The sequence below is a fragment of the Aphelocoma coerulescens genome, chromosome 1 (assembly GCF_041296385.1).
Source record: "Aphelocoma coerulescens isolate FSJ_1873_10779 chromosome 1, UR_Acoe_1.0, whole genome shotgun sequence".
NCBI classification, from domain to species: Eukaryota; Metazoa; Chordata; class Aves; order Passeriformes; family Corvidae; genus Aphelocoma; species Aphelocoma coerulescens.
Genome location: NC_091013.1, coordinates 18,451,412 through 18,473,734, shown reverse-complemented (window position 1 = coordinate 18,473,734; position 22,323 = coordinate 18,451,412). Strand labels below are relative to the sequence as shown.

At 41.5% G+C, this 22,323-nt stretch overlaps 3 protein-coding genes across 11 annotated transcripts; 1 reads left to right on the top strand and 2 right to left on the bottom strand.

Moving 5' to 3' along the window:
* Positions 1 to 202: 202 nt before the first annotated feature.
* Positions 203 to 4,253, bottom strand: LOC138104303 (collagen, type I, alpha 1b-like). The gene is made up of 2 exons (XM_069003415.1): positions 3,194 to 4,253; positions 203 to 1,961 (listed from the first exon to the last, which is right to left on the bottom strand). The coding sequence occupies exon 1, from the start codon at positions 4,251 to 4,253 to the stop codon at positions 3,297 to 3,299; it is 957 nt and encodes a 318-aa protein (XP_068859516.1). The 3' UTR covers positions 203 to 1,961; positions 3,194 to 3,296.
* A 15-nt stretch (positions 4,254 to 4,268) lies between these two features.
* On the top strand, positions 4,269 to 13,738 carry RAB9A (RAB9A, member RAS oncogene family). Of its 3 annotated transcripts, XM_069003425.1 has the most exons (3): positions 4,270 to 4,410; positions 7,633 to 7,720; positions 11,698 to 13,738. In XM_069003425.1, exon 3 carries the CDS (start codon positions 11,732 to 11,734, stop codon positions 12,335 to 12,337), a length of 606 nt encoding a protein of 201 aa, XP_068859526.1. In that variant the 5' UTR covers positions 4,270 to 4,410; positions 7,633 to 7,720; positions 11,698 to 11,731; the 3' UTR covers positions 12,338 to 13,738. The 3 variants fall into 3 exon arrangements, with proteins under 3 accessions (XP_068859534.1, XP_068859526.1, XP_068859537.1); XM_069003433.1 differs by lacking the exon at positions 7,633 to 7,720 and having other exon boundaries at positions 4,269 to 4,410; XM_069003436.1 differs by lacking the exons at positions 4,270 to 4,410; positions 7,633 to 7,720 and adding an exon at positions 5,286 to 5,304.
* TRAPPC2 (trafficking protein particle complex subunit 2) lies at positions 7,263 to 22,309 on the bottom strand. 7 transcript variants are annotated; one of them, XR_011148019.1, is made up of 7 exons: positions 22,254 to 22,309; positions 21,260 to 21,369; positions 19,457 to 19,599; positions 18,612 to 18,699; positions 17,653 to 17,768; positions 8,429 to 8,564; positions 7,263 to 7,453 (listed from the first exon to the last, which is right to left on the bottom strand). XR_011148019.1 is itself a non-coding variant. In XM_069003482.1 (6 exons), the coding sequence occupies exons 2-5, from the start codon at positions 21,350 to 21,352 to the stop codon at positions 17,670 to 17,672; spliced, it is 423 nt and encodes a 140-aa protein (XP_068859583.1). In that variant the 5' UTR covers positions 21,353 to 21,369; positions 22,254 to 22,309; the 3' UTR covers positions 7,738 to 8,564; positions 17,653 to 17,669. The 7 variants fall into 7 exon arrangements, 6 of the variants coding, with proteins under 6 accessions (XP_068859583.1, XP_068859596.1, XP_068859573.1 ...); XM_069003482.1 differs by lacking the exon at positions 7,263 to 7,453 and having other exon boundaries at positions 7,738 to 8,564; XM_069003495.1 differs by lacking the exons at positions 7,263 to 7,453; positions 8,429 to 8,564 and adding an exon at positions 13,949 to 16,154.
* Between the last annotated feature and the right edge of the window lie 14 nt (positions 22,310 to 22,323).

Sequence of the window (22,323 nt, the reverse complement as noted above, 5' to 3'; positions counted from 1 at the left end):
GTGCACTTTTTAGGGTGGTACTCAGCTGCCATTTGTTGTTTATAACTCTTTCTTCTTTTCAAAACCAAAAGTAAATTTGTGCTGTTTATTTTTCATTTAAAGTGTATTCGTTTCTGTCTGTTGTGCTATGTATGTTTGCTACTAAAGCAAGGAACTGCAACTCTTTAAACAAAAAACAGGTTTTTTGTGCCAAGAAAGAAAGTTAGCTGGTAACAGGCTGTGGTTAAGGAGCAAATATGTCGAATTACAGTCCTTCAGGGAATCTTCAGGATGTAATGGCCCAATTCACTGACTGCCTGGAAGATAAGGAAAGAAACAAGAGTACTTTGATAATTTCTTGGATTGCTTGGGAGCTGGCTTGTTGCATTCTGGTATTAACAGAGCCATGAAGGCAGATGACTTCATATCCCCTCATTTTGTGCTGCTGTAATTCAGCCAAGAGGTGACAAAGTCATGTTTTACTGAGGCCATGTCCTCACTTGCCAGGATGGAACATGTCTCCTTGCCAGCTACAGATGGTAAAAAGTATTATTCACAAACTCCTATTAAAAGAGAGCTTTGCTGATACAGACCTTCCCCTACACACACACAAAAAAAGTTGCCCATTATTTGCCATTGGATGTTTCTTGTGCTGTTCACTCGGATGTGACATAACAACACCACTTCATGAATACACCTCTGTGAACAAAATCCTTAAGGTGCAAAGTCAGCTTTCAGATGAAGGCGCGTGTGATGGAGCAGCAAGGGTGGGTTACTGTGCAGGGGGAGGCAAGCCAGGAGTGGATGGTGGGTGTCAAGGCATGCAGGGACAGTGGCTTCAGTTAAAAGGGTCACTGTCCAGCAGCACCCAAACAAGAGCAAGGCAGGTCCAGTGACAATAACCTGCCAAAACTCCAGTGAGAAGCAGGCAAGTCTGGGGAGGTGCTGTCGGATGGAGATTGGTGCATAAGGTGGGGTGCAGGAACGGGATCACCAGGCTTGTACAGTGTCTGAGCTGAAATGGGGCTATTGCTGGCAGTGGGAATGTGAAGCAGCTGCCCCCAGCAGCACTGCCCCAGCCCTGCTGCCCTCCACTGGGATGGTCAGGCAGCAGCCTTGGGTGGGGGCAGCCCCACAGCAGCCACCACTGGGACCCTTCCTGCCTGTCTGCAGAATTTAAATGGGAGTGGTTTTGGTGCACGTGTTTCAAACTGCATCCTAGCTGGGCATGTTCTTCTGTCTGACCTCAGAACTGGCAGGTGTACTTCATGTGACCAGCCCTCAGTGACATTATTTGTTCTAAATTTGTATTGTTCTGTAGCACTGTTGGGTTTGTTACATAAACAGTATGTAACAGTGGACACAGAAAACGGCCTTCAGTTCCTGATCCTCAAGCACTCATACATGTGTATTAACCATGAGAGTAACCCTATGATGCTCCATTATGCCTATGAAATCATAAGCATAGTAGCCATGGTTACACCATAGTTCTTTTTTATTTTCTTATATGTTCCCATGTTAAAGAAATAAAAATACATCTTATCTGAGAAATTCAAGAATTTTGTTTCTAAATAGAACTTGAATAAATTTCGAGGTACCTGGACAAGCTGTCCAAGTGGATCCTCATGAGGATCAATGAGGCCAAGTGCAAGATGCTGCACCTGGGTCAGTGCAACACCTGCTGTCAATACAGGCTGGGAGTTGAATGGATTGAGAACAGCCCTGAGGAGAAGGACTCGGGGGTGCTGGTGGATCAGAGGCTGGATATGAGCCAGCAATGTGAACTTGCAACCCAGAAAGAATCAAAAGCAGCATGGGCAGCAGGTTGAGGGAGGTGATTCTGTTCCTCTACTTCGCTGTCATGAGACACCACCTGCAGCGCTGCATCCAGCTTTGGGGTGTCCAGCACAGGAAGGACATCGACCTGTTGGAGCAGGTCCACAGGAGGCCACCAAGATGATCAGAGGGCTGGAGCACCTCTCCTATGGGGAAAGAATGAGACAGCTAGGGTGGTTCAGCCTGGAGAAGACTGTGAAAACCTCATTGAAGCCTTCCAGGACCTAAAAAGGAGCTTATATGAAAGATGGGGACAGACTTTTTAACAGGGCCTGTTCCAGTAGGATGAGAAAGGAGCATAGATCCAGACTGGACAGACTGACTGCATTCAGGCTAGGAATACGTTTTTTCACAAGAGTGATGAAACATGTAACAGGTTGCCCAGACTGATGGTGGCAGGGCTCTGAGCAATCTATCTAGTTGAAGATGTCCCTGCTCATTGCAGGGTGATTGGACTAGATGATGTTTAAAGGTCCCTTCCAAGCCAAACTATCCTGTAATTTTAAATTTCCTCACATGTATCCAATGTGTTTCAAAACAAAAACCAGTGTTGTTTCAAAACAAAAACATGATAGCTTCTCCCCAAAAGGTATTAAGTTCAAAGTAATTATTTCCTCCACTTCTTAAATGCAGCTTTTTCTTCTTTATAAATCATAAAATAATGCCATAACTGATCAGAACTTACATACCCTAGCATTACCATAATGTAAAATCCACTTTCCTACCTTTCCAGCACTTGTGTTTTATTCTAGAACTGGATGAAAGCAGATTCCAGGAAAAAAATGCTTAAGAATTTTCCAAGTCTAGATTTGTTAGATAAAAATGGATCTGGTATCATCAAATTTGCCTCTAGCATGGCCTGCCTCTTAACAATCCTGTTCCTGTCAGTAGGAGACATCTGCTTTTGATGATATTGAGATCTTGTTTTCCATTCCTTGGGCCATGTTGATGTCTGATCCAAACAAGACAACTCTACAAGTAGCAATTCCAGTCTGATTGCATCTGCCTTATGATCAGAAGCATGTGATGACTGCTTGAGCAAATGGGTGTACTTATGTCTGTCATCACCTTTCCCTCTTGATGATGTGGGAACCTCTTTAATTTGTTTTCTTCATTTTAATTATATTTTGCCCTTGTGGGGAGGTTGTAAGAGCACAGAAAAGACTCTTATCACTATTTCCTTTAGCTTTTTTCCCTGTGATCTTATTTAAACAGTCAAGTTGGTGTTATTCTGAGTTACTACAGAAAAAAAAAGTGCCTGGCTACTTTTTTAAATAACGTGCTTTGTATTTTGATGAATTTCTGCATTGACACAAGCACAGTTTTAAATGTTTCTACTTAAAAAGTGAAGCTGCCTTACAACTGTGAGTTTGCATACCTGGGCCCTTAGAGTGGAGCACAATGAGACTACTGCCTTTGATAAATAACTGACCGGCAAATACTTGATAAAGGCATTTTCAGGCTTAATAATGCAGGGCATTCTAGAGTAAGTAAAAGTGGAAATAAAAGTATCTTTTCCAGTGGAACGCTCTCAGACAGCGCACGATAGTGATCAGTGAAAGGTATGGCCTCGATAGGGCTTTCTGTGCCCTGTCCTGGCTGGGGGCACAGCCGTTCGCGTTGCCCGCTGTTCCCGTGGTGCCCGGTGCCCGCTGTTGCCCCTGTTCCCGCTGTTCCTGTGATGCCCGGTGCCCGCTGTTCTCCCTGTTCCTGTGATTCCCGTGGTGCCCACTGGTGCCCCCGTTGCCCGCTGTTCCCGTGGTGCCCACTGGTGCCCCTGTTCCCGTTGCCCACTGTTCCCGTGGTGCCCACTGGTGCCCCTGTTCCCGTTGCCCCTGTTCCCGTTGCCCGCTGTTCCCGTGGTGCCCACTGGTGCCCCTGTTCCCGTTGCCCGCTGTTCCCGTGGTGCCCACTGGTGCCCCTGTTCCCGTTGCCCCTGTTCCCGTTGCCCGCTGTTCCCGTGGTGCCCACTGGTGCCCCTGTTCCCGTTGCCCGCTGTTCCCGTGGTGCCCACTGGTGCCCCCGTTGCCCGCTGTTCCCGTGGTGCCCACTGGTGCCCCTGTTCCCGTTGCCCGCTGTTCCCGTTGCCCGCTGTTCCCGTGGTGCCCACTGGTGCCCCTGTTCCCGTTGCCCGCTGTTCCCGTGGTGCCCACTGGTGCCCCTGTTCCCGTTGCCCACTGTTCCCGTGGTGCCCACTGGTGCCCCTGTTCCCGTTGCCCCTGTTCCCGTTGCCCGCTGTTCCCGTGGTGCCCACTGGTGCCCACTGGTGCCCCTGTTCCCGTTGCCCGCTGTTCCCGTGGTGCCCGCTGGTGCCCCCGTTCCCGCCGTTCCCGCAGCTCGGGGCTGAGCGAGCTCCCATCCCGGGGCCGTGGCCTCTGGGCGGCGGGCGGTGCCGGGATCACGTGGTGCGCCGGCCCCGCCCCGTGCCTGTCCGCCATGTTTGTTCCTTCCGCAGCGCCTGGCGGCGGTGGCGCAGCCCGGGACCCGGACCGGCGGCAGGAGCGGCCATACCGCCTTCCCGCGGGCGGGGATCGGCCTCTTCAGCGCGCCCGGGAGCGGCGGCAGTCCCCTTCCCGCGGTCTGGAGCCGAGTCAGGTTGCGTTGTTTTCCTTTCCCTTGTGTCCGTGTTCTCCGCTCGGTCCCCCGCCGCTGTCCGAGATCCCAGGCGGGCTCCCCGGTGTTCCCTGGCGCAACCTCCAGGGAGCGGGAGGGCAGCCCCGGCCGGGCCCGCGGCGCGAGAGCGTCCCGGGTGCTCGCCAGAGCCTGTGCGGGTGGCTGGGAATGTGGCGTGATCCGGGATCCCGTGACTCCGGGACAGGCGGTGGCTCCTTTGGGAAGCGGCTCTAGCCGGTGCGTGGCCGGTCGCCGACCCCGCAGCGCTTCCTCGCCACTGAGAGAAATCGCTGGTCTGTCAGGGTGAAACTCGGCTTAGTACTTGTGTCTTCAACACGTTTCACATTGGAAAAAGAAGAAATATTAAAACTCCTTTTATCTCCTTTTTCTCGTTGCTGTGTCCCTTGGGCGGGCTGCCCAGGGAGGTGGTGGAGTCACCGTCCCTTGGAGGTGTTTAAGGAAGGGCTGGACGTGGCACTCAGTACCGTGGGCTGGTTGACAGGGTGGTGTTTGGCCATAGGTTGGTCTCGGTGATCTCAGAGGTCTTTTCCAACCTGATGGGTTCTGTGCTGGAGAGGGGCCGCCTGCTCAGGGCGCCCTTAGGTTTCAGTTCTTCTTTTTTGCAGCAGTGACTCGGCTCAGCCCCTCTGCAGGGCCGGGGGAGTTCCCAGTGGCGGCAGGTGGCTCTGCGGGCTCAGGTGTGGTGGTGGCTGGGTAGGGAGGGATGGGGATGGGCCAGGATTGGGAATCGCTTACGTCTGGGTGGTTAATGGGCTGCTCTCGGTGTAAGTAATTCCGTGTTACATGTAACTTGTGTAAAGCAATGGAGTGGAAAACAGAAGAGTGCAAGAAAACTAGTTTTAAAAGCCTCCATTAGTGAGTGGCCTTTATAGTAAGGTTACATATAACTAGATACATAGAGAGCATTTAAGTTTTATTAGCTTGTGTGGAACAGTCAAGTAGGGACCTTCTTGGCTAAGTTTTGTTCAGGAATTAAAATGCTTGTTTGCAGATAGCTGTCATACAGCCTTCCATCTTACGTGTTGTTTTCCTTCTTGTCCACAATAATTTACGGCTATACTAAATAAGCATGTGGGTTTTATTTGTCTTTACTTTTAAAGTGTTGTGCAACACTGAAGTTGTCAGTGCTCGCTTTTTTTAGAGCAAGGGTGGCTGTGTGTGACTAGGTTTTTTTGGTTTTTTTAAAAGTGTTTTTCCATGACTTTTTAGTAGCTTAGAAGGTGACAAGCTGTAATGGCAGACCGGAGGGAGAGCAGACATACCCAAAATAAATCCGAAACGTTTTTTTCTTAGTACTTTTATTTTCAGAGAAATCTAACCTAAGGATGGTACAGCTATATCTGTGTTTCATACCAACATCAAATTTATAATTAACTGTTACTTTTCTCTGTCTTCATTCAGGTTGTATGTTTTTACTGTCTCAATACATAAAGTTAAAAAGCGACAGTTTGTATTAAAAAAAAAAAGAAAAAAAGATCTAGCAGTGCTTAGCTTTTGAGTGCTCAAACACCATCAGTTTCCTTAAATTGAAAATATGAAAAAGAATTGCAGAGGGTCAAATAAGATATTTAGATTTCAAGCTTTGTTCTATTTTGTGTCAATTTCGTAGTAAATCCTGGGAAAAAGATCTTCCAGCTCCTTAGGATTGGAATTTTACATAAATGTTTCACAATGAATAAAAACTTCCGGGCAAAAAGGCTTGTAAGAAGTCCTTAGGGTTTGTTAGGTTGTTTGGTTTTTTTTTTTTTAATAGTGTTCATTCTCTTGTGTGTTTTGTTTTTGTTTTCAATCTCTGCAGAGCAGGCAGTGTGTTGGCCTGGTACAGTGTAACCCACTTAATGCCTTAGGGATGGGGCTTTCGTCACAGTTATACTGGGAAGAATATGAATGTACAAGGTAGCCTTGTACCAATAGAGGCTGCTATTACTAAGATTCCCTGAAGGAAAGGGGAAGCTAATGCAAGGGAGAAAGATGAGCACATTTGAGCAGAAATAATTGCTGGATAGGTTATTGAGAGAGTGGAGGCAGTAACAGAGAAGTAGGTTGCAAGGAGAATGTCAAATAGCTCAGGCATTGTTAGCAATGTTGGACCAGGAGCAGCAGCACTGAAGGGTGTTTTGAAGTTGGCTAAAAGTAACAGAATATTTAAGTTGGAAGATGCTTAACTGTGAACTGCTGGGAAACGTAAATTCTGATTAAATCCGAATAAATTAGTTTGCTCATTCTACTTGAACTTGTGGAATGAGGCTGGAAGTGAAGGTTAGGCTTCTGCAAGATTAAACTGGCAGAGATTCTAATGTAGGTATTTCTCCTGACAAATTTTGCTGATTGACTTTGTGTCTAGCTAGAAGTTAGAATAAATGAAGTGATTCTGGCAGTAGGTACTGGAATGATTTCATGATCCAAGGGTTATGTGAACTTCAGGATTCCTTCCCTTGGCCACTGGTTCTTTCATAGACCTGAGTCATGCCAAGCAACTGTTTGAACTAGAATCCTGAGCTTCATAGGAGTTAAAAACAACCTTACAAAGAAACTGCCAAATACAACTTTTTTGGTATCCAAATGAGTGCTAACAGCTGAATGACAGTTCATTTTGGATTGGGCTCATATGAGAAATTACAAGTAAATTCTTGTGATATTCTGGTGTTAGATCAAGCATATCTAGGCTGCTTACAACTAAAGGCAATTTTAGTCTGTGTTTTCTTCTGGATAGATGTTTAATAATCTGCTGACAGGTTATCTTCGTAGTACAGTGGTGAAATCACAGATACAGGAAGGAAGACTTGCAAGGAGATTAGGACTTTGGTAGGTCGAGCTGTATGACTGAAGGGCTTCCAGGCAGCTGATAAGTGGCTGTCAGTGAATGGGTGTTCCTGATCCACAGTTCTTACGTCAATGCCCCGCGGAGGGGAGGGTCAGTTTGGAGGCTGACTAATGTCACTGCTTGTAACATATCCAAAAGTACAAAACCTGTAGCATCTTGATTTCATATCTGGATGTTTTCCTTTGAATTGAGAAAAAAGTATTTCAAAGTCAAAAGGCTTGTGGCTTCTTATGCACTAAAAAAACCATTCTTGTGCCACTTAATTGACATGGGTGTAAGCCACTACCTCCTAAATATAAGAACAAGGATTGGCTAAGGGGAGAAAAGTGCGAAAATGTGCTTCTGTCCTTTCTTTTCAGATTTTTGGAAACTTGCAGATCTGCTATAGACAACAAGTTTAACCACTGTAGTGATTGAGGGCTGAGAAATGTAAAAACTCCACAAACAGTAAGTGTTAAAAATTATGTAGTTTTGGATTCTGCTCTTTCTGCTGCAACTCTAGTAGTTCTTGGGACTTCTTCTCAGACATTTCACAGAGAAGCAATTAATGTCATTCTTTGATGGGCCACTGTAACTAACAAACTGTTTTCTATGCTTGCCTGGCAATTATTGTCAAATGCTTTGTTTGTGTGAAAAAACCCCACTACTAATGAGGGAGGGAGTTTACATTTCTATTGAAAGGCAAGTGTTTTTTTCAGTCAAAATACTTGCAGTGGTGTGCCTTTTTAAACTTTTAATCTGATACCAGTGGCTTAACAAAATACGATGGCTTAGCAGATAAAATTGTGAATAAGCTTCAAAACTGAAATGGATGTGCTGTATATGTGTAAATTTGAGGATAGGAAGTTATGAAACATGGTCAGTGTTATGCTAGTTGTAGAACTGCTAATTCTGCTTGTCCATAACTTGAGTGTGTTTTCTTAAATCAAAGACGGCCCCTTTTTTCAATAAGTCTTGGCTGATAGCACATGAGGCTGTAAGCAAACATGACTAGTTGGAACAAACTTGAGTCTGTCTTACCTTTAACAGCTTCAGTTAAAGGACAGTGTAGCACATACCCTCAAGAAAACCTTTAGGTTTAGTCTTGGTTTCATACTGGATGTGGTTCATCAGTGAGCACTGAATGACAGTGATAACTGAAACAAATTTTCTCACCTGTTTCCAAGTCAGAAAGTAAGTACAGGTGAAGAAGCAATTGTCTGGAAATTAGAAGTGTCCCCTTAAACCTGTTTCTTCAAAAATGCTGAGGCAGTTCAGTGGTGGTATTACAATAGATCCAGGTTTTGGTGCCCTATTAAAAAAAGAGGAGCGGAGGTGAGATTTCAGTTGCTATGTGTGTTTTTTTGTTTGGGTTTTTAATGGTGTGCTGCAGTGGCTGGTATCAGTGTGGTAAAAATGAAACTGTAAATACGTCCAATGAACTGAATTTTGTATGCAAACTGATTTTTCTGAGGTTGCTTAGCTTTCTGTCTTTCATTGTGACAGCAAATATTTGGACTGATAATGGAAATATTTGACTTGCAATTCATTTCAGTGTTTAAAAGGGACATCCTGAAAGGCAACAATTAATTTACTTTTTTGTATTACGGTATATGATCATGCTAGAAATTACATTTAGTTGAAAATGTTCCCCGCTTTTAACAGGAATACCAAAGTCAGTGATTTAAGTGCTGTAATCCTTCGAAGTTAGTGGAAACAATTCAGAAATGGTTATCAAAATGAAGCAGAGTGGGGCTGCTTTTTATTTATTTGCTCTGACTCTCTTTGAGTATTGAAATGATTGAAGAACATGAGGGAAAATTACTCTTGTTACAGACTCTTTGTCTATTGGGTTGAGAATACTTTTACATTAAGTAGTTGTGTAGCTCACTAAGAAATAACTGGAACAAATAATTACCTGTAATTCTATACTGTGTTGCAAATCCCAATGTTGGGTAAAACAATCAGATGCACATTAGAAATTAAGCTTTTGATTTGTTTTCAGATGATGAATGATGATTTAAACTGAACAATTAAGGTAAAAAATCTTCAGAAACATCATAATGTATGTAAACCATCCCTTCCAAAAATACTGTCAAAAGCACATTATACAGATAAATTGTGTAATAGGAGTAGTAATATTAATTCTTTAGTGTCGTAAGTATTTTATCATTGTTTTATTTGTTGGAAAAAACTTAATTCTAGCCTAGCATGACAGCTTCAGCTGTGGAAACTTAATGTCCTGAAAAGCAACGTTGCCTGCAACATCACAGAAGACTCTGTAGCTTTTGTGTGAAAGGACCAGTTTGGTCCACTTTTAATGGTTTGTGGTTGGTCTGTAATTGTCTGCCTAGTAAAACTAATTTTATGATCATCAGTGTCTTAGACCTCACTGGAGTGGCCCACATAGTTGAAATTGTGCAAATTAACTCTGCAGGTTCTAGATGCATGATGTACTAGCTACTGTTAACACTTTCCTTACATGTATTTTGTTTAAAATGTGGCTTTGTGGACAATTTCATGATAACTGCCATTGATAAAAATGCAGAAGCTAAAGAAACCAGTGCATAGTACCAGTCAGAACTACTTAAGCCAGTTATTTATTCACACTGTATCTTTTAGGGAACTTCTGATTTCTGCAGGACTGGAAAAATAAATTGTAACTTGTTCCCTACCCTGGAGTGGAAGAACAGGAGAACATTCAGTACCCTCTGTTCCCACGAAAGCATTATTTATTAAGAAGCAGCTCCTATCTAATGGTGTAGAAACAGGAGGCATAAATGAATACGCTGGGCCATTTTCAGGAGTTAAGCATAAACCTGTAACTCTTAAGCAAGTAGTCCAGTGACTCTAAGGCTTTTCACATGCATTAAAATGTGTGTGTTCATAACCTGAGCCATAGCTGTTACCCCGTAGCTCTCTGAAGGGTAAATGAACAATCTGCTCGTCGCTTCTAAGCAGCTTTAACGTCATCATACAAACCTGTAGAGAATTAAGGCTTCATAAATGTTGTTAATTACACAGTATAAATTAATTAAATTACTTGCTCTGAACAAGTTTTTAATGGATGCAGTCAGTTCCTTGTGTTTTGAAGTTTTTTTTGTGTTGAGGCTTCAAACTACTCCTGTCTTACTGTAGATTATGTCTAGCAAATAAATATGCAAAGATGGAAAGTCACTGATAAAAAAAATTCCTGAAATTTCTCACTCCTGCTGTAGGCCTTGACTGTAAGGCGGCACAGAGTCATATGACTCTCACACCAGCTTGTATCAGGTACTAATTCTACAGGCACACTGTGGGTGATGTATATGCCAGTAATGCTAATTACAACTAGCAAGACCGCATTCCTTCCTTCAAAGAAAGAGACAGACTGGGCAACTTATGACCCATTTCCATTTTAAATAGATGCTATTTTCAGAGAAGCTTGTTGGGGTGAAGCCTTTGAACTCTTTTACTATCAGGCAGGTTTAGGAACAGTTCTCCTCATACAGAAACTTCAGTTTATGTTTGTTAAAATTAAACTTTACCCCCAAGCAATTAAAACACCATTTTACAGTATTAGATGACACTACAGTTGTGAGGGCAAAGGTTGGGTACAAAGCACTAATGAACAAACCACTTTAGTGCTAAAGGGTTGGTTTTTTTTAATTTCTTTTTAAGTTAAAAAGCCTTCTTTGGTATCACTAATTTGCCATCCCCATGCTGGCAGCCAGACTATTCACTAGCACTTCCAGAATTTTTGACAGTTTTACTATGGGAAGTTGACACCTCCTAACTGAACTGTCACTGTAGGCTTGGCCTAGGTATCTGGCATTTTGAGTATCATTGAAGTAACAACAGCAGATTTGCTTTTGTGGTAGTTTCAATAGTATTCCATTCATCAGTGCTGTTCTGCAAGGAGGAAACTATAAACTATTGAATGCTTGTCTAAATAAAATTACAGCATTTGCATTTGTTCTATAGATAACTGTGTTGCTAGTGCATTGGTTTAAAAAATAACTTTGGTAATAAAATACAGCACTGAAGTGACTAGTTCAAGGCACATGCTCTATAAAATTCTCTCATTCCACTTTTTTCCATAAACCTTTTCTCAGTGAACGTAAATGAATAATTTGCTTTCTGAATGTAATGTGATACCCCTTCAAGCACAAAATGGGGGTGGTTTGAAGGGTTTGGGGGTTTTAAAGGGTTTTAAGTGACAGACCAGTAATTTATACAGCATACTGCTTAGATGCAGACTGCAGTCTGTGAAGAGACACCTCTTAAATGTGGTATTCTTGAGCGGGTATTCTTACTGGAGTGTATCTACAGTTCACCTGTTTAGTGGAGTCCTGGTTTTGTACATGAAACTTGATGGACTTGAAAACACATTCTATATATTTATGTGTGCAAAATTTGCTGCTCACAACTATTTTCTTTTTTAATGATTTCCTTAATATTTACAGGTCTAGGAAACCAGGAGGATCTTTTCCCGTAACAATGGCAGCAAAATCATCGCTCCTTAAAGTAATACTGCTAGGAGATGGTGGAGTTGGGAAGAGTTCCCTCATGAACAGATACGTCACCAACAAGTTTGATGCACAGCTCTTTCATACAATAGGTGTGGAATTCTTAAATAAAGAGTTGGAAGTCGATGGACATTTTGTTACAATGCAGATATGGGACACAGCAGGTCAGGAACGGTTTAGGAGCTTGCGGACTCCTTTCTATAGAGGTTCTGACTGTTGCCTGCTAACTTTCAGTGTGGATGACTCTCAAAGTTTCCAAAACTTAAGCAACTGGAAGAAAGAATTCATTTATTATGCAGATGTCAAGGAGCCTGAAAGTTTTCCATTTGTGATACTGGGTAACAAAGTTGATATTGATGAAAGGCAAGTATCTACAGAAGAAGCCCAAGACTGGTGCAGGAATAATGGCAACCATCCCTATTTTGAAACCAGTGCAAAAGATGCTACTAATGTTGCAGCAGCCTTTGAAGAAGCTGTTAGAAGAGTTCTAGCCTCTGAAGATAGATCAGATCACTTTATTCAAACAGATACAGTAAACCTTCATCGGAAACCAAAACCCAGTTCATCTTGTTGTTGACTTAAATTTCTTTTTGCCAAATTACGCTCTATAAAAGAATGGGGAAGGTGTAGTAGATAAAATAACCAATGGGTTTCACTCTAATATTAAAATCTTAATATTCTGCTGCTTTCATGGGGGAGAAAAAGAAAAGATCTCCATTCATGGGTGACCCGTTATTGAATTAGTGATGCTTTCTGTTTAGGAAGATGTCAAGTAAAAAAATAATATAAGAATGTAATTTGCCAATTTATTCAAATGATAAATACTTTGAATATAATTAAAACTTGAAAGTTCTAGAAGCACTACTTTGGAGAAGCTGTTCTGGAATTCAGGCACAAAGATACTTTTATATGTGTATATTTTTATGAAATTGGCATTCCACTTTTGTTTCGTTAGATGTCAGTTTCTTAACAATGCTAGATATTAAACTTCAGTCTCACTACATTCCTTTTGCTGTGAGTGGTACTTCATCTCTAATGTGGTTATTATAATTTAATATAAGTTACCTCTAGGTCTTCTAATTGCCTAATGTTGCTGTAATTTGTGTAGGTTTATAAGTAGGAAATAAATTTCCTACATATTTAATGTCCATTTTTTCCCATCTACTATTCTAATGCTGCACTAATTTTTCCAGCGGTTGATGCAAAATACTGATAATTTTTAAAATTAATGTATGTCTTTGCCTTAAGTCCATTCTAGCACGTTTCTGATCAATAAGGTGAAAAATCTAACTGAAGTATAACCGCTTTTTGAAAAAGAAATGCTTTATTCAGTCAGCTTTAATAGCACTTGAAAGGATCCACATTATGACAGTTTTGTAGGAAAACTCCTAGTCTACAGCCTTAGAAGTTCCAAACTTCTTGTTCCTGTTAACCTGAGCTATGAATGTGTTTACCAGTAATACCTGCACTGTGATATTAAGGATTGGCAATACGTAGAGAACTCAGGAAGCTCTTGACTTACAGTAGATTTTGACAGCTTTCAGCCCTAATACAGGTATATAACTATAGATAGTGTTTGAGCTGAATTTTATCCTTATTTAAATTGCTATTTTAGGATATGGACTTGTACATTTAAGATAATGTCTTTTATATTACTGAATTAGTTTCATAATGATGAACAGGAACAAACTCTGTATTTAATGGACAGTCTTTTTTTCAGTCATGCAGACAAAACTACAGGTGTATTTGAGGTTTCAGGTGCAGTTTAAGTGGTAGAATACTTGTATGAGAGAAATTGTTCAGTATTGGCTCTCAGAGTAACCAATGTCCTAGCAATTGCAAAATTGCTAGTGCACTGTTGCTTCCATCTGTAATCCATGTGCTAACAGGCACATGTAGACATGTGGTCTGAGAAAGGAAGTCTGAGGCTGCAGGACAGGCCATGTTATTCATTAAACAACTGCTTTCTGTACAGCAACTTTTTTGTTCAATAGAAAATCCTTTATTGAGAGTACATTACCAGCAAGTATTTTATCTTAAAATTATCTAATCAATCTGTACCAGGTGTAATTATTTGGAAGTAAAGCTTGCAAAAACAAACCCTTCTTGTTGCTCTTAGTACGCTTTTCTGAATGTATTGTATTCTTGCTTGAACCTGTCCAGGACAACTTTACTTGGCAGATCTGCTACTCCTGCTTAAAAGTGCCATCTTTTTACCTTTTGTGCATTCCTAAGTCTGATTCATTCTTGCAGTCCTGCATCTACACCAACTGAACTGTGTTTTAAACTTCAGCCCTTGAGCAGTTAAATATAGGTTGAACTACTTCTGTTATGTTTAATTTCTAGTCAATGAATGAAAAGATCTGTGAAGAAAATCTTAGCTAAATCCCTCCTAATCTTAGAGTGAGAGACCAAAAAGCTTTAGAAATTAAGATTGCTTGTGTTAGGGGCTACCAAGCTAGTGGCATGAAATTGTTGTAAAACTACTACCTTAGTACTTAAAGCTTCCTTTAACATTCATTTTAGCAGAGATTAAGGTTGAAACAAGACAGGAGCTGAAGATACTGTGACTAGAGTACTACAGATACCATTCAAATAAGATTGCTAAAAGGGAAAAACGAAGGATGCATCCATCTGTGTTTTCCCATCTGTCACCTTTCCATGTAACATCATGATTACCAAGCCTCCATCTGAGAAGTAGGTTTAATAAAGTTAAAACATAATTCCATAGAAGTGCATTACTCATGCCCTGGGAGCTGATACACCACAACTGTACACTAATCACAAAAGTAGCTAGCAAAGATAAAGGGGCATAGACATGTTGTAGTAAATAAGACAGTATAAGATTTATGTTTAGGTCAGGAATTACTCTCAGAGAGCAACTACTGAGTGCCTACAGAATCAAAAAGCTTCTGACATGCAGGTGTAGGTGACAGGTATAAAATCATAATGCTTAAAAACAAACATTAATTTCTGTACTTTGTAAAAGCTTTGTATCATTCCATATGGATGTAAGGTAGGCACTTGTGGCTTATGTTTCAGTTCACTGATTTGTTTCAAGAGCTAACAGACCTCAAATATTAGGGGGTCCTGTTAGTATTTGGAGCTCTGTAGATTGACAGAGCATACTGTGTAACATGTATGCAAAGTCCAGGTGTCCTCTGAAATGAGGGGAAAAAACTATTGTTGTGGCAGATTGGTTAGACTGCTGAAAGCTATGCTTGTTAGAACAAAGAGCACAATGGGAAGGGGCAGAAGAAACTACCTAGGGCAGCTGACAGCTCATGTCACAGCAACCTGTATCAATGCTTACATAAGCTGCTTCAACAGCTGCTCCCTACCTCAAATGGATCTTACTTCGAGTCACCTGACAGCTTACCTAAACAGTAACAGAACCTTGTAGAATGTGGAGTCTGAGTTGCATTTCCAGCCCAAATTTATTAAGGTTGATTCATGTTAGCTTGTGCTAATGTTCTCATCTCCTTATGCTTGATTTTTGAACAACTTAGGGTAATTCTAGTCCCTTTAACTCATAAAATTTTTATTGTCTTTATTGTGTAATGCAGATTATCTCTGTTTTCTTGTACTGCAATAGACTTTGCTTTGAAGTCTTACTCTTAAGCCCCTGAGAGGGTGGGAACATAATCCTTGCAAAGGAGGTGTCTCTTCACTGAGGAACTGTTCACTGAAGCATGCTGGAACTGCAGCTTTCAGACCTGGAGCGAATTTGTGAGTTTAGCTGATCACAAGATACATTTCACCCATCACTTTGGCTAGTGGTCTTCCAGCTGACTGTGAAGAACCACAAACTAAAGCATAAACAAGTGTTTGTCCATGTACAGAGAACTTGGAGCTACCTCCCCAAGGCCCTTCATAGTTCTATCACAAGACAATACTCCTGACCCACAGACTCTATAATGACAAAGATGATGAGCTAGGACATAATTCTTCCATTCCTGTGGCGAGTAACAGTTTTCATAAAGCCTAGGTGGACCTGAGACTGCATTTCCCATCTACAATTCCTATATTCAGAAGAAAGAGGGAAAGATGTAAGGGGGCATAAGAACAAGCAACCTTTGGCTAACTGCCTTCAGAAATCAGGCAGGAGAGAAAATGCTTTTATTTTACTTAATGTTCTACTGCAACAACAAATACAATTATAAAAAATCCAGTTTCTAAAAGTGATGGAAACTGTTAGCATTAATCCTTCATATTTGCCAAACCTTCCTGCTACGTATATGATTATTTAATTTAAGTATTTCCTCAGTGAGTTTTAACTGTTAATACTTTTCCAACCATCATGCTACAGGCGAGGAGGCAGAAAATAACTGCAGCTCAGTGGCTCCTTATCATATCATCAAGAACACTTTACCTCAAGTGTGTTTCCATTCTTTCTGTGTACACAGAAAAAGAAAAAGGTGATTTATATGAAATCACATGACATTATCAAAGTGCTGTACAATGCAGTTTGTATGCAGTAACATTGCAAAGACAAGTATTCCCATCTTCACTGGCCACACCACCAGATAACCACAGTAACTCTTATCTAGTTTTCTTCTAGATCACTTCAAGTATACTCAACAGGCATCCATACTACATCATTCCATGTTTTATTTAAGGTAAATATTGCAACCTCTATATCATGTTCTTTTTTCTCATGGAATATTTTACAGCGACAGTTTAGCAGTCAGTGCAGAAATAATGGCTGACTGTACACTTACAGCACATACACACGTGGTCCCCTTAATTATACAGACTATGCAAAATGTACTTCTTAGCACAGCATGCTACTTCCTTTGGAAATTACTTTTCAGACATTTAAAAAAAAGTACAAGAAGATAGCTTATACAGATTTCCTGCAAAAAGGAACAGAATGCTTAAAAGACTGTAAAGCCAAACAAAGTATTATATGCCAAATGATCTATTTAAAGATTACTGGTTTTTGGAATGATGTTAAGTTTTACAAAATGGTTCCTAAAACATTTTACAATGGAATAGGAGCCAGACAGACCAAATAATGCCTTTCTGAAACCTCAACAAATAGAGTTGCATGGTTCAAATATCCTCCTCTAAATTCATTTACAAGAAGAAAATTTCAGCAGTTGCAGAAATAACGGGAAAAAACTATGGGTTTAACATGTAAATTTAGTTTGGGGTTTTTCGTGTGTGAATTAGAATTAATGTCAGGGCAGATCTGGTTGTTCTGGTCTACTTCATTCATTGATGCAACAGCAGCTAAATATGTATTGCACTAAGCATATAGAAAATTTGAAATTACATGCTTTTAAACTTAAAGGGTTTTTCTCAAAATTTCTTGAAATACTGGAGACAGAGCTTTTCTGATCTATCCATTTTTTATTGAGCACTTTATATACATACAATTACATGTTAATAAATAGAGGCCTGATTTACTACCACAAAGTGTAATGTTAGTCTGGTTAGTTTGCAGAGTGAGTACTCCAGTGAAAGAATACAAGTAGGAAAGTTTGTAATAAAATTAAGCACTTAGGCCAAACAGTCAAGAAGTCCCTTTTGCTCATACTAAACCAGATGTCTGGCAACATCTTTTCCATTTAGGTCTGATTTCCTCCCACCCTGTATCAGAGGCTTACACTTTGCATATGCATTAACACACAATGTCTCAGTTTCTTCTTTTGTACTTCTGCAGCTTCTGACAGTTTAAAACTTTGTTTTCATACCACGTGAAAGGAAACTTCTTGAGATACACATTTTAACCAGAGAAGCTTGGCTGTTCTGATCTATATCAGCAAAAGAAAAAGCTGCTTCAGCATCCAATTAGTTAGTCTTCAGAAGATGAATATCAAACATGCAAGGGACTAACTAGAAGTAGTACAGTTCAAACAATCAGGAAAGTAGGGGAAAAGCACTCACTCAGGAAATTAATTTATTCAGCTTAAAAGGTGTTTCTTTCCAAGGAACTGGACTTTCCTTTCAAAGGCAGTGGATCGAATAGGAGTATTGAGTTCATAAAATGGGTTCATTGCAAACTGGGGAAAGAAGAAAAACGCATCAGTAAGCACAATGCCCAGCCCTGGAATATATCACTTCAGGTGACATTGACTACTAGCTTTCAGCCTATTTAGTGCCACTAAGAGCACAGGACTCCTAAACAGTCCCTGCTTTCCAGGCCCTTGCATTCTCCCCATACATGAGCAGAGCCACCCCCTAGCACCAGCTCCTCAGAACAAATCCATCACACCAGTGGAAATAGGATCGTCTGAGTGCCCGCAGGAGGCTGAGATGGTGATGCTTCCCATGACTGTTTGCCATGACCCCATCTAGTGGAAGTACCACCAGGATTTGAGAACAAGGGCTATGTGTTCTGAGAGCAAAAGCTACCAGGCTCTGTAGAACAGTCCTTTCATTATCGTCATTAATGGCACAAAACTATCACAAAATGCATCACAAGAAGTTGCCCAACTTCTCTGTTGCCCAGAGAAGCTCTTGATGCCTCACCCCTGGAGTTTTTCAAGGCCAGGCTGGATGGGGCTTTGAGCAATCTGGTCTAGTGGAAGGTGTCTCTGCCCATGGCAGGGGATTTGGAACTAGATGGTCTTCCTAACCAAATCATTCTAATCTATTCTAGAAAAAATCACTGGAGTAAAGTGAAGAATTCTAAAATCACAGTTTATAACAATTTTGAAAAATCTGTTCTGTTTAATGGAAAATACAGCCTTTGTGTCACATGTTACCAGCTCTGGCTGATGTGGCCTGCATGGGTGCTTATATAGGGTCCCAAGAGAAAATATGCTAATACAGCCATGCCTGAGCATGTACAGCAGAACACGCTTAAAAGTACTGCAGCAAGACCATAAAAAATGAGTTCTTACCTTTATATACAACTCATATACATCAGTAAAGAAGTTCTTAATTCCATCTTCTTGCCTTACATCATGAAGCATTAAAAATCTCATATGTACAGTAATTAAGGAGAATAAAACTTCTAAAAAAAGACACGTAACATATCCTGAGATAAGCATTTACACCTAATTTGGCATATACCTAAAATGTTTAGCTGCACATGAAATAGCAGTTACTCATAGGAGGAAGCATTTAAAGAAGTAACTGAAGCAATGAAATTTGGAAAGCATTACCTTTCTATTTTAACATCCCCCTATCTGAAAATAATCACCTCTCTATCCAAGGTTGCTCTTTTTAAAATGATGTCATTCTGAATGTGGATGATGCTCTCTGCACCTCTGCTATATACCCCTGAAGTTAAAATGACATTCAATGTTACTTGCTATGTGTAACAAATGGTTCACAACAAACAGTTCTACCTGCACATAGTATCGAGCCTTGGCACTGCATGTTCACTGCTGGAGTCACTGACACCAGGCATGTTCACTGCCACTTCTCTAGCACGGTCAAAGGGGTGGGAACAGAGAATCATACAAGCTTGCTCAGAGCCTCTCATACCTCTTTACTCCATGTGAGCTCCTCATTTCATTATGCTATTTTAACTCCTACAAAGGTAAAACTCCACCTTTCCAATTGTTCCCAGTTTTAAACAGCTGCAGTGCCTTCCAGAATAGTTCTTTGTGAAGCTCATGACTGACAATAATAGTGAATAGCCAGAGAAATCTGTGCCAAACTCATTCTATGTAACCTACCTCTTTCTGGCAAAAGGCTTTTCTTACAAAAATACGAGAAGAGATAATAGGGAAGGATATGTCCAGCTGTGACGAAAGCAGAAACAAACCATTCGTTAAACTTGTCCACAGTCTTCAAATACATGTTGTTAGAAAGCCACATGTTCTCATCTACCAGGTCAAGAGCAGCATGGGCAATGAACTGGTTGAGATGGCGATGATCATCCTAATGCATTTCCAGAAGACAGTAGATTAGTAATTCAGTGAAAGAAATGAAATATAAACAATAATTTGTTCCAGTTGCTACAGAACCAGTGTTCAAGTTACATAATGTTACATATAGCCTGCTTTTCTGTCACATGTGCCATCCTGTAAATGAAACTAGTCTATGTTGTCATGGTATTTGGTTTCAAGGGAGAAAAGAGGTCATAATAAAAAGATCATGACAAAACCAGTCTTGAGAGCAACAGAATCAGTAAAGCCTGTATTTATATCTCAGGAATGAACTCAAGCATGAATTCTTTTGTTTACTGATGGGCAAACTCCCACCGCTAACTTATTCCACAACAGAGGCTCTCATATATCTTTCTCTCTTCTTTGCAGACATCTGTTTTTGTGGTATTCACAGCAATGCAGCATTTTTTGGACTATAACGTTTCTGTCAAATTTGGCAGAAATTGACCCATAGGTTACATTTTGTAAAAGCTGGGGGACAGATGGGGAAAGCAGAGATACAGATGACAGGTATGCTGATAAAATCACCTAAAGATTCTGTTTTTCTCATGTTGTTTACCTAGAAACAGGATTGCTTTATTTGGTTTGGGGTCTTCTTTTTTCTAAAACCTAGTGCAGAAAAAAACATCATGCAACTATTATTAAATACATGCCTGCAGATGTAAATTACATCTCTTCCTATAATAAACGTGAGAGTGATCACAGTGTTTGGCCCATGTACTTTGTAGACAATCTAGAGCACCAGAGGACATCTGCCAAGAAGAGATACAGGACAAAACCACACTGGAAGCTTTTATTAGACTGGAAAATAAGTAGTCTTGCACTATTTTCCGTAACAACAGGATGCTGTTACTGCCACTCTCACCTCCCAGTTTCTCCTTCAAACCAGCTTTTACACATCCTCACACAAAATCTAGTCCGAGTAGCCTTATTTATGAACTTTTATGGGACATTAGTTCAAAATACAGATGATGCCATGCAGTTCCAGTCAGTGACAGCATATACTTCCATTTTTGGATACACTGACAGATCCACATACTTTTATTTTGAAGTCTGCTTTTTCTATGATGTAATACCACTTATAGATAGATTTATTCTTTTTCCACTCTTAACACTATTTATTGAGTAGTCTTACATTTCTCACATTTTCAAAGTCTTTATTTATCAATGTTTTAACTTTCCTACTTAAAAGTGAGTATGACTAATGAAGATGATTAAAAAATTAGGTATTTTATAGCATAAAAAATAAAGGACTGAATAGAGCTTTCAATTTTATGTTCCTTACTTTACCTTATTATTGCATATGAATGCCTTAAAAGTAAGTGGCATTAAACAATGAACAGCTATTATAAAACCTCTACACACTAAGAGAAATTACCAAAGCCAAACTAAGATTCTAAAACTAAGATATATTCTATAACATACAGCAGGGAATGTTTAAGGAAGCTGTGTTTTGTGAAGAACTAGTATAATCTGGCAAAGACTTTTTAAGAGACTTCGGAAATCCAGAGTTCTACTCCCTATGAAAAAAATTCTGTTTAAAAAACCTTGAAAACGGTAGCTAGTACTTTTAACAACATGCTGGTAATGCTTCTAATACACTGTAAAATTATAAAAGAATCACAGGAGTCTCACAGGGGAAAAAAACACACCTTCGACTCTACTTTTCCCGGAGGCAGAAATTCCATTTCAAATATGGGATTATCATGATGACCAACTATCACGAAGTAGAAACTTCCAGACATTCTTCCAAACAGTGCTCCTTATAAGAAAAAGACATGCTGATGAGTCTATATACAAACTCTTAATCCATGTAGAAGAGCTCCTAAAAATCAGTCAACGTGCTCCCATTCATATTTACCAGAGGCTAAAGAAAGATAATCATTAAGGTATGCACATCAAGAGGATGGAGCCGAGCTCTTGGTGGTGGCAGCCACCAGGGTAAGAGGCAACGGGCAGAAACTGATGTCCAGGAAATTCCACCTGGACACGAGGAAGACCTTTGCTGTGTGTGTGACCGAGCACTGGAACAGACTGCCCAGAGAAGCTGGAGTTATTCCAGAACCGTGTGGACACAATCCTATGTCCTGTGCTCCAGGATGACCCTGCTTGGGCACGCTGGGCCATCTAAATGCCTGTGGTCCCTCTAGATGCCTATGGTCCCTCCCAACCTGACCGATTCTGTTATTCTGAGGGAGCCGGATAATATCCTTGGGAAGTGGACCTGGAAGAGAACCTAGGTACCTAAACCAATTCCTGCCCTGCTCACCGATGATTTACCCCGTGGGAGCGGCCAGTCACCCGGACGCAGCGATCCCAGGCCGTATCGCACCCGCCTCCGAGGAACCTCGGAGCCTGTCTCTCCCCGGGCCCTGCTCACAGGAGCACAAAGGGAAGGGCGGCAGGGGGCGGGCGCCTCCTCCCTCGCACACGGCGGCCGAGGGACAATCCCACGGCTCCATTCCCGGACACTCCGGAGATAACCGGAAAGGCCGAACCACCCCGCCGCCCGCCGGCGTCCCCGGGGGAAGGGCCGGACTCCGCGGGGCCGCCGTCCCCGGGCGGGCCCGCGGCACAAGGGGGAGAGGGAGGCGGGGAAGGAGAAGGAGCCCAGCCCGTAGGGTCCCGCGCGGGGCCGCCGCCTACCCTGCACCGCGCCCCGTCCGCCGCCGGCCCGCGGCCCCCGGAAGCGCCGCGCCGTGCCCGCCCCATCCGG

Excerpts from the sequence above, each read along its gene's own strand:
- TRAPPC2 (XM_069003482.1), bottom strand. The coding sequence starts at position 21,352 with ATGTCTGGAAGTTTCTACTTCGTGATAGTTGGTCATCATGATAATCCC. Across the intron at positions 19,600-21,259 it reads CGGGAAAAGTAGAGTCGAAG|GATGATCATCGCCATCTCAA; the intron begins GTGTGTTTTTTT and ends GAAATGCATTAG. Across the intron at positions 18,700-19,456 it reads TCTGCTTTCGTCACAGCTGG|ACATATGAGATTTTTAATGC; the intron begins ACATATCCTTCC and ends CTTAATTACTGT.
- RAB9A (XM_069003433.1), top strand. The coding sequence starts at position 11,732 with ATGGCAGCAAAATCATCGCTCCTTAAAGTAATACTGCTAGGAGATGGT.
- LOC138104303 (XM_069003415.1), bottom strand. The coding sequence starts at position 4,253 with ATGGCGGACAGGCACGGGGCGGGGCCGGCGCACCACGTGATCCCGGCA.